The sequence below is a fragment of the Nerophis ophidion genome, linkage group LG03 (genome assembly GCF_033978795.1).
Source record: "Nerophis ophidion isolate RoL-2023_Sa linkage group LG03, RoL_Noph_v1.0, whole genome shotgun sequence".
NCBI lineage: Eukaryota > Metazoa > Chordata > Actinopteri > Syngnathiformes > Syngnathidae > Nerophis > Nerophis ophidion.
In genome coordinates this window covers 4,062,476-4,074,120 of record NC_084613.1, presented here as the reverse complement: position 1 = coordinate 4,074,120, position 11,645 = coordinate 4,062,476, and the positions used below count along the sequence as shown (strand labels likewise).

The 11,645-nt window shown below is 43.3% G+C and overlaps 1 protein-coding gene across 1 annotated transcript; it reads left to right on the top strand.

Moving 5' to 3' along the window:
• The first annotated feature begins 677 nt into the window (after positions 1 to 677).
• LOC133548679 (dynein regulatory complex subunit 4-like) lies at positions 678 to 1,847 on the top strand. Its single transcript, XM_061893650.1, has one exon. The coding sequence runs from the start codon at positions 678 to 680 to the stop codon at positions 1,845 to 1,847; it is 1,170 nt and encodes a 389-aa protein (XP_061749634.1).
• The last annotated feature ends 9,798 nt before the right edge of the window (positions 1,848 to 11,645 follow it).

The window sequence follows — 11,645 nt, the reverse complement described above, 5'->3', positions numbered from 1 at the left end:
AATTTTTGGCCAATTTTGGCACAGAAAGGTTGCTAAAACATTTGATTAGCCTCATGCTAACTTCTTCTCTATCAAGCCTGCAAACAGTCAGACTAAACTGGCTTTTGGATTTTACATCTCCACTTTGTAGAAGATGAAATAACAGTTTCTGTGGTCAACTCTGTTGCATTTTTGTTGGAGTTCCTCCCTGGAAAGAAACAGGAAGCTTGTGTCATCCTCAGAACTGAAGCAAAAGAAGTTTCCATTGGAGAGGAAACGTCTTCAGTGTCAAACATCTTCTACAAACCATAATTCTTCTCAGATGCGGAATGTGCTGATCTCTGGTCTTTGCTGAAAAGACACAATGGACCTCAGAGACTGATCCTACTAGGCTTTTCCCGGTCCAGGTTTTACGTTACAACAGACGCGCTTCACCCTGCCAGAACATTCTATCAATGGTCAATAGTTGAGTAGTGCAGTCCAAGATCCTTGTTGCATCACTTCTGAAGGTTTTATGAGATCGGCACACATGTCGTGTAAAGATATCTCGTGATGTCATCCACGATGATTGATCTTCAAAAGACGCATCGTCAACACACATTTGCGGATGTGGTACCAGAGATTTACGGACATCTGGGCTTCCGACGACGCACAACCGTGACTTTTTATCGATATTGTGCTGCTGGATCGGTGGAAACATGGCTGGGAAAGGAAAGGGCAAGGGCAAGGGGAAGGGCAAGGGCAAAGGAAAGCCCGTGTTCAATGATAACCTCCCGTTGGAAGAGATGTCTGAGGAGCAACTGACGGACCGCATCGCCAAGATGACCGAGGAGCTGGGCCGCATCCAGGAGGAGAAAAAGAGCTTCCAGCTGATGAGGGACCAGGTCACAGCCTTCTGGGAGATCTCCAAGGGGAAGCTCCAGGACGTGAAGGACAAGCTGAGGGAGGGCAGCATCGCCCGGGACGAGGCCAAGATGCGCAACCGGGTGAAGGTGGCGAAGTACCAGCAGAAAGTGCGGCACCTGGAGTCCGAGTGTCAGAGCAACATCTCCCAGCTGAAGCTGGACAAGGCCAGTTACTCTTCGCTCCACGACAACAAGCGCTTTGAGATGGAGCAGGGCGCCCTGAGTGAGATCCGCAGCCTGCAGGTGGATCTCAGTGAGAAAGAGCTCCAGAGCCAGAACCACATCGAAGAGCTGAAGTTCGAACAGGCGGTCGAGCTGGTGGACATTAGAGTCCCGCACGACTGGAGGACGGTGGAGCTGGAAGCCAAACACAACGCCGAGATCCTCCCCATGATCGAGGCGTCGGAAAAAAAGCTGGAGGCCGAGATCAACATCCTGGACACGCAGATGCAAATACGTCTGGAGACGCTGAAGAAGGAACACGACGGCGCCTTCCGGCTGGCGCTTCAGCAGAGTTCCGATTTTTACCAAGCCCACATGGAGGAGATTTGCCTGCTGGAGAAACAGCTGACCACGCTGATGTGCCAGGGCGTGGTGCGCCAGCTGTCCTCGGCTCACAAGCAGCCGTCGTGTCCCCACGAGAGCCTCCAACAGGACAAGAAGAAGCTGCAGGAGCTCCACAAGCAGCTGGACAAGCACAACGAGGACAAGGCTATGAGGGAGGCCAGCGAAGCTCGCGTGAGAGCGCTGGAGGACGAACTGGAGGATTTGTCCGTCAAGCACGGGAGGCTGCTCGAGGATCTCCATTTCAAGGAGCTGGAGCAGGAAGACCTGCTCAGGAAGCAGGCGGAGGCTCTCCTGGAGGCACAGCACCGGAACGGACTGAGGAAGCGGCAGCTGACGCTGAAAGTGGAAGCTGTGAGCGAAACCCTGGAGAAGCTCGAGAAGAGCCTCAGCATGTAAAGTTGTTGACGTGGTTAGACGTTTGGAATGGATGAACTGGAAGGGTGGACCACGGTCAGAGGGACTCTGTGGTCCACATGGACAGGAGGAAGCGAACATCTATTTTTTAAGCATTTAAGTCTCACCTTAAAACTCATTTGTATACTCCAGCCTTTAAATAGACTCCCTTTTTAGACCAGTTGATCTGCCGTTTCTTTTCTTTTCCTCCTATGTCCCACTCTCCCTTGTGGAAGGGGTCCGGTCCGATCCGGCGGCCATGTACTGCTAGCCTGTGTATCGGCTGGGGACATCTCTGCGCTGCTGATCCGCCTCCGCTTGGGATGGTTTCCTGCTGGCTCCGCTGTGAACGGGACTCTCGCTGCTGTGTCGGATCCGCCTTGGACTGGACTCTCGCGACTGTGTTGGATCCATTATGGATTGAACTTTCACAGTATCATGTTAGACCCGCTCGACATCCATTGCTTTCCTCCTCTCCAAGGTTCTCCTAGTCGTCATTGTCACCGACGTCCCACTGGGTGTGAGTTTTCCTTGCCCTTATGTGGGCCTACCGAGGATGTCGTAGTGGCTTGTGCAGCCCTTTGAGACACTAGTGATTTAGGGCTATATAAGTAAACATTGATTGATTGATTGATCTACTAGGGATCGACTACGGATGGTTCCCTGATGCAGAGTTTCAAATATTTCCTCAGCATGTAAAGTTGTTGACGTGGTTGGACGTTTGGAATGGATGAACTGAAAGGGTGGACCACGGTCAGAGGGACTCTGTGGTCCACATGGACAGGAGGAAGTGGACATCTACTAGGGATCGACTACAGATGGCTTCCTGATGCAGAGTTTCAAATATTTCCTCAGCATGTAAAGTTGTTGACGTGGTTAGACGTTTGGAATGGATGAACTGAAAGGGTGGACCACGGTCAGAAGGACTCTGTGGTCCACATGGACAGGAGGAAGCGGACATCTACTAGGGATCGACTACAGATGGCTTCCTGATGCAGAGTTTCAAATATTTCCTCAGCATGTAAAGTTGTTGACGTGGTTAGACGTTTGGAATGGATGAACTGAGAGCGTGGACCACGGTCAGAGGGACTCTGTGGTCCACATGGACAGGAGGAAGCGAACATCTACTAGGGATCGACTACGGATGGCTTCCTGAAGCAGAGTTTCAAATATTTCCTCAGCATGTAAAGTTGTTGACGTGGTTAGACGTTTGGAATGGATGAACTGAAAGCGTGGACCACGGTCAGAGGGACTCTGTGGTCCACATGGACAGGAGGAAGCGAACATCTACCAGGGATCGACTACAGATGGCTTCCTGATGCAGAGTTTCAAATATTTCCTCAGCATGTAAAGTTGTTGACGTGGTTAGACGTTTGGAATGGATGAACTGAAAGGGTGGACCACGGTCAGAGGGACTCTGTGGTCCACATGGACAGGAGGAAGCGGACATTCACTAGGGATCGACTACAGATGGCTTCCTGATGCAGAGTTTCAAATATTTCCTCAGCATGTAAAGTTGTTGACGTGGTTAGACGTTTGGAATGGATGAACTGAAAGGGTGGACCACGGTCAGAAGGACTCTGTGGTCCACATGGACAGGAGGAAGCGAACATCTACTATGAATCGACTACAGATGGCTTCCTGATGCAGAGTTTCAAATATTTCCAATCAGATCTGGAACGCGCTGATGTCTCACAGCTGAAACAAGCCCTACGGATGGAATTGGAGGAATTCTCAGCTCTTGCTCAGACCATCTGCTCTTCAACCAGAACCAGGACCAGTAAGGGTGGTGCAGTCGTGTTTTCACAGCTGCTGCTGTGTTAGAACACACTTTTTTAGAGCCTGTGTAGAATTAAAAAGCTTCATGTTCAAAAGCCTTTTCAGTTCTTAAGTTGAAAAAATATCTGGCCCCAAGTCCCGAGGCCACGATGTTCTGTACACAATCCCCAGATAGTTTGTAACCTTTCTCCTAAACACTGTGCCCTGCTGTTGCTTCTGATAATCTGTCTGCAGGTCACAATGCCCGAAGACGGCTGTGCTTATCTACATCCTGCATGATCGTCACAGTCTTGGGCTCGGTCCCGGTGATAAAATGCTCGTAGCGACTGCTAGCAAAGGACAACATGCTAAAGCTGCAGTCTGAATGGTCTGTGATTTTATTGGTTTCTTTAAAGGCCTACTGAAAGCCACTACTACCTACCGCACAGTCTGATAGTTTATACATCAATGATGAAATATTAACATTGCAACACATGCCAATACGGCCGCTTTAGTTTACTAAATTGCAATTTTAAATTTTGCGCGAATTATCCTGCTGAAAACGCCGCGGTGTGATGACTCGTGCGCATGACGTCACGGATTGTAGCGGACATTTTGGTCAAGCACTGATCCCAGCTATAAGTCTGCTTTAATCGCATAATTACACAGTATTAAGGACATCTGTGTTGCTGAATCTTTCGCAATTTGTTCAATTAATAATGGAGACGTCAAAGAAGAAAGATGTAGGCTGGAAGCGGTGTATTGCGGACGCCTTTAGCAACACAAACACAATGGTAAATGGGTTGTACTGGTATAGCGCTTTTCTATCCCTTTTTAAGGAACCCAAAGCGCTTTGACAGTATTTCCACATTCGCCCATTCACACACACATTCACACACTGATGATGGGAGCTGCCATGCAAGGCGCTCACCAGGACCCATCAGGAGCAAGGGTGAAGTGTCTTGCCCAAGGACACAACGGATGTGACTAGGATGGTAGAAGGTCGGGATTGAACCAGTAGCCCTCAGATTACTGGCACAGCCACTCTACCAACTTCGCCACGCCGTACCCCACAGCCGGTGTTTCCTTGTTTACATTCCCGAAAGATGACGGAGACAATGGAACAGAGCGGTCAAGCGAACATGGTTCCGGACCCCAGGTTTCGGTGAGAAAATGGTGGTAATAAGTCGGCTCTTACCGTAGACATGAGCGGAGAGCTTGTGTCTTTCCTCCTGCAGCTGCGGACTCTCTTGCCTCCTCCCACCGGCCCGCCCTCGACCGTCGGATACTTCCACCGTGGAGAAAGAAGAAAAAAAATCTCAGCCCTGCCCGACCGGCTGCCTTCGCCTCGTCGAGAAACGTGGCTTCCCTCAGAGACACTGGCGGTCACCACACCCCTCCGACTTTCAGGTATGACCATATAATCTCACTAAAACACTAGTAACACAATAGGCAGATAAGGGATTTTCCAGAATTATCCTAGTAAATGTGTCTAATAGGGCTGTGAATCTTTGGGTGTCCCACGATTCGATTCAATATCGATTCTTGGGGTCACGATTCAATAATATATCGATTTTTTCGATTCGATTCTCGATTCAAAAACGATATTTTTCCGGTTCAAAAGGATTCTGTATTCATTCAATACATAGATTTCAGCAGGATCTACCCCAGTCTGCCGACATGCAACAGAGTAGTAGATTTTTGTAAAAAGCTTTTATAATTGTAAAGGACAATGTTTTATCAACTGATTGCAATAATGTAAATTTGTTTGAACTATTAAACGAACCAAAAATAGGACTTATTTTATCTTTGTGAAAACATTGGACACAGTGTGTTGTCCAGCTTATGAGATGCCATGCAAGTGTAAGCCACTTGTTCTTTTTTATTATTTTTATAAATGTCTAATGATAATGTCAGTGAGGGATTTTTAATCACTGCTATGCTGAAATTATAACTAATATTGATACTGTTGTTGATAATATTCATTTTTGTTTCACTACTTTTGGTTTGTTCTGTGTGGTGTTTGTGTCTTCTCTCAATTGCTCTGTTTATTGCAGTTCTGAGTGTTGCTGGATCAGGTTCGGTTTTGGAATTGGATTGCATTGTTATGGTATTGCTGTGTAGTGGTTTATTGGATTGATTAAAAAAAAATAAAAAAATAAAAAAACATTTTTAAAAAATTTTGAATCGATTCTGAATCGCACAATATAGACGATTCGATTCATATTCGAATCGATTTTTTCCCACACCCCTAGTGTCTAATAACATCCGAATCGCTCCCACTGCCATCGTCTTTTATTTATTTTTTCTAGTCCTTCACTCTAACTTTCCTCATCCACAAGTATTTCATCCTTGCTCAAATTAAAGGGGAACACAATAAGCAGAAAGGGGGTTTTCCGGAATTATCCTAGTAAATGTGTCTAATAATCTGAATCGCTCCCACTGCTGTCGCATTTTTTTTCTTTTTTCTAGTGCTTCACTCTCACTTTCCTCATCCACGAATCCTTCATCCTTGCTCAAATTAAAGGGGAAATCGTCGCTTTCTCGGTCCGAATCGCTCTGGCTGCTGGTGGCCATGATTGTAAACACTGTTCAGATGTGAGGAGCTCCACAACCCGTGACGTCACGCGCACATCGTCTGCTACTTCCGGTACAGGCAAGGCTTTTTTATTAGCGACCAAAAGTTGCCAACTTTATCGTGGATGTTCTCTACTAAATCCTTTCAGCAAAAATATGGCGAAATGATCAAGTATGACACATAGAATGGAGCTGCTATCCCCGTTTAAATAAGAACATCTGATTTCAGTAGGCCTTTAAGGCAAGAGGTTCCTTCAAGGAAAGAGCAAGTAGTCGTTCTGATAATCAGGACCTGAATAATCTTCCGACAAATCGGCCTCCATCTTGAGGTCCTCTGACACATTGCAACACAGCCTGCCTGCATGGAATGTTGTCCTGAATGAACAGCGGGACTTAAACAGAACCAGATGTTCCCCGTGGCTATGAAGTAAGAAAAGGCAGTGGTCCTGTACCACGCCGGGTCCGTCCCCGGGACCAGATTCTTAGACAGCCTTCTTCCTGCAACTTTTCCTATTCTGAGAGGCTCTTTTATTCTTGTGTATGCTTTTAATTTGAAGGCTATTAAGACTGCAATCCAAGCAGGATTCTCCAGAACACAGAAGACGTGGTTCTGAAAGCGGTCTGAAAGAGTTCTTGTGCAGGAAAAACCCTCCTTGGTCTCTTGACCAAATGACTACAAAAGCACATAAGAAACGCTACCAACTCAATACCAAAATTCTACAATCTTAAAAGACGTGAATTATATTTATATAGCGCTTTTCTCTAGTGACTCAAAGCACTTTACATAGTGAAATTTCATTGACTAAGCTACATTTAAAGCAGTGTGTGTGTGGCACTGGGAGCAGGTGGTTAGTGTCTTGCCCAAGGACACAACGGCAGGGACAAGGATGTCTGAAGCGGGGATCGAACCTTGAACCCTCAAGTTGCTGGTACGGACACTCTACCATCCGAGCTGCGTCAACCCCGATCAATACAAACATTCTACAATCTAAGAATATTAAAACATTCTACAATCAGGAAAGATCTCAGAAAAGATCAATACCAACATTCTACAAACAGAAAATATCGTAATACAAACATCCTACAATCTAAGATCAATACATTCTACAATTAGAAAATATCAATACCATCATTCTGCAATCAGAAAATATCAATACAAACATTCTACAATCTAAGAAGATCAATACATTCTACGATCAGAAAAGATCAATACTAACATTCTACAAACAGAAAATATCGTAACACAAACATCCTACAATCTAAGATCAATACATTCTACAATCAGAAAATATCAATACCATCATTCTGCAATCGGAAAATATCAATACAAACATTCTACAATCTAAGAAGATCAATACATTCTACAATCAGAAACGTTCAATATCAACATCCGACAATCAGAAAAGATCAATATCAACATTCGACAAACAGAAAAGATCAATACCAATATTCTACAAACAGAAAATATCGTAATACAAACATTCTACAATCTAAGAAGATCAATACATTCTACAATCAGAAACGTTCAATACCAACATTCGACAATCGTAAAAGATCAATACCAACATTCTGCAATCTAAAATGATCAATACTAACATTCTACAAACAGAAAAGATCAATACCAACATTCTACAAACAGAAAATATCGTAATACAAACATCCTACAATCTAAGATTAATACATTCTACAATTAGAAAATATCAATACCATCATTCTGCAATCAGAAAATATCAATACAAACATTCTACAATCTAAGAAGATCAATACATTCAACAATCAGAAACGTTCAATATCAACATTCGACAATCAGAAAATATCAATACCAACATTCTACAATCTAAGAAGATCAATACATTCTACAATCAGAAACGTTCAATACCAACATTCGACAATCGTAAGAGATCAATACCAACATTCTGCAATCTAAAATGATCAATACTAACATTCTACAAACAGAAAATATCGTAATACAAACATCCTACAATCTAAGATCAATACATTCTACAATTAGAAAATATCAATACCATCATTCTGCAATCGGAAAATATCAATACAAACATTCTACAATCCAAAACAGGGGTCGGGAACCTTTTTGACTGAGAGAGCCATGAAAGCCAAATATTTCAAAATGTATTTCAGTGAGAGCCGTATAATATTTTTCAAACACTGAATACAACTAAATGTGTGCAGTTTTAAGTAAGACCTGTCATGTCCTTGTGATCATGTTCTGTTTAGTTATGTTCTGTCTTGTTTTTGACTCCATTAGTTCCTGTTTTTGTGCATTTTGTTTCCATAAACACCAATCAGTTCACCTGTTTTCACGACTCACGCACCTGATTCACTTGAACTCACGTCACCATTTAAGCCTGCGGTTGCCAGGCAGTCAGCCTGGCGACATCACCTTCTACTCACCCTCTATCACCTCTTATACACCTATGTTATCCATGCTCTTTCTCGGTCCAGGTAAGTTTTTCATGCCATAGTTTATAAGTTTTATTTTATGTTCACAGTTCTCCCATAGTTTTCATAGCCATGTTTTTAACCTCCACTGAGAGCGCCTTTTGTTTATACCCTTTGTTTTTTTCAATATTTTAGAGTTAAGATTAAAGATGTCATTACCTTCACGCCATGTCCGTTCCGATCTCTTTGCACCACGGGAAAACAAACCACACCATAGTCCAGGTCTTGACAAGACCAACATTTTTACAGTATGATAAGTCTCTTATTCTTTTTAATAACATTGTTATTCTAAATTTAACCAATAATAAATATAATACTTCTTACTATTAGTGCGACATCTTGGACAGGTGTGGTAGAAAACGGATGGTTGGATTAAAATGCATGAGAATGTTTTATAATTTGAACGTTATTTTCAACACTGTGATTACCAGCGGAATTATTAATGACTTATCGTGTTGTTGCCGTAATCAGGTTACTCATCAGTTACTCAGTACTTGAGTAGTTTTTTCACAACATACTTTTTACTTTTACTCAAGTAAATATTTGGGTGACTACTCCTTACTTTTACTTGAGTAATAAATCTCTAAAGTAACAGTACTCTTACTTGAGTACAATTTCTGGCTACTCTACCCACCTCTGTATAATAGTGAGAGTCCAGTCCATAGTGGATCTAACATAATAGTGAGAGTCCAGTCCATAGTGGATCTAACATAATAATGAGAGTCCAGTCCATAGTGGATCTAACATAATAGTGAGAGTCCAGTCCATAGTGGATCTAACATAATAATGAGAGTCCAGTCCATAGTGGATCCAACATAATAGTGGGAGTCCAGTCCATAGTGGATCCAACATAATAGTGAGAGTCCAGTCCATAGTGGATCTAACATAATAATGAGAGTCCAGTCCATAGTGGATCCAACATAATAGTGGGAGTCCAGTCCATAGTGGATCCAACATAATAGTGAGAGTCCAGTCCATAGTGGATCCAACATAATAGTGAAAGTCCAGTCCATAGTGGATCTAACATAATAGTGAGAGTCCAGTCCATAGTGGATCTAACATAATAGTGAGAGTCCAGTCCATAGTGGATCTAACATAATAGTGAGAGTCCAGTCCATAGTGGATCTAACATAATAGTGAGAGTCCAGTCCATAGTGGATCTAACATAATAGTGAAAGTCCAGTCCATAGTGGATCTAACATAATAGTGAGAGTCCAGTCCATAGTGGATCTAACATAATAGTGAGAGTCCAGTCCATAGTGGATCTAACATAATAGTGAGAGTCCAGTCCATAGAGGATCCAACATAATAATGAGAGTCCAGTCCATAGTGGATCTAACATAATAGTGAGAGTCCAGTCCATAGTGGATCTAACATAATAGTGAGAGTCCAGTCCATAGTGGATCTAACATAATAGTCAGTGTCCAGTCCATAGTGGATCTAACATAATAGTGAGAGTCCAGTCCATAGTGGATCTAACATAATAGTGAGAGTCCAGTCCATAGTGGATCTAACATAATAGTGAGAGTCCAGTCCATAGTGGATCTAACATAATAGTCAGTGTCCAGTCCATAGTGGATCTAACATAATAGTCAGTGTCCAGTCCATAGTGGATCTAACATAATAGTGAGAGTCCAGTCCATAGTGGATCTGACATAATAGTGAGAGTCCAGTCCATAGTGGATCTAACATAATAGTGAGAGTCCAGTCCATAGTGGATCTAACATAATAGTGAGAGTCCAGTCCATAGTGGATCTAACATAATAGTGAGAGTCCAGTCCATAGTGGATCTAACATAATAGTGAGAGTCCAGTCCATAGTGGATCTAACATAATAGTGAGAGTCCAGTCCATAGTGGATCTAACATAATAGTGAGAGTCCAGTCCATAGTGGATCTAACATAATAGTGAGAGTCCAGTCCATAGTGGATCCAACACAATAGTGAGAGTCCAGTCCATAGTGGATCTAACATAATAGTGAGAGTCCAGTCCATAGTGGATCTAACATAATAGTGAGAGTCCAGTCCATAGTGGGGCAGCAGTAGACCATCCCCAGAAGAGACAGGTCAGCAACACAGAGATGTCCCCAATTGATGCACAGGCCAGTGGTCCACTTTGTGTCCCAACCCTGGACATCCAGTACTTCATCCATGGTCACATATAAAGAGCTATATAAATAAACTTTGATTGATTGATTGATTTTTGCCGCGACTTCATGAAAAAGCTGCAGTGTCTTCAGGTACTTGAAGACAGCTGCACCCTCCTTGAGAGACTAATAAGAACAAATCCTTCACTTCCATTATTCCACAGACTCTGAGCTGCGTTTAGTTGACCAGGAATTATTCACATAAGTTCCCGGAAAGAAGGATGCCATCAAAGTCATTCTTCAAGTCCTGCATCAGTTGCCTGGCAACCTCCCAGAGGGACACTCAGGGGCTGAAGTGGCAGTAAAGTGTCTTTGGAGACTTTTATCTTGGAGACTTTCTTCTGCCGCAGGGCTGCAAGGTCGGAGCCAAAATGACAACAAGTCTTCCTGATAAACCCCCAGCAGCACTTTGGGTTTGACACTCAAGGTTTGTTGTGGATCTTCTTGTGACCGTGTCCTCTGTGAGAAGAAAACATCTCCACTCACGTGGCTGACTGGTGTGGTCCTGAATGTGATCCTGAGAACACTTAGAACACTTCAAATACATTTGGGGAAATGTGAAAAGGAGGGCGAGACATGAAGAAGGAAGAAGGTAAAGGTGGTTGAGGAGTTAGATCCACTATGGACTGGACTCTCATACTATTATGTTAGATCCACTATGGACTGGACTCTCTCACTATTATGTTAGATCCACTATGGACTGGACTCTCTCACTATTATGTTAGATCCACTATGGACTGGACTCTCACTATTATGTTAGATCCACTATGGACTGGACTCTCTCACTATTATGTTAGATCCACTATGGACTGGACTCTCACTATTATGTTAGATCCACTATGGACTGGACTCTCACACTAT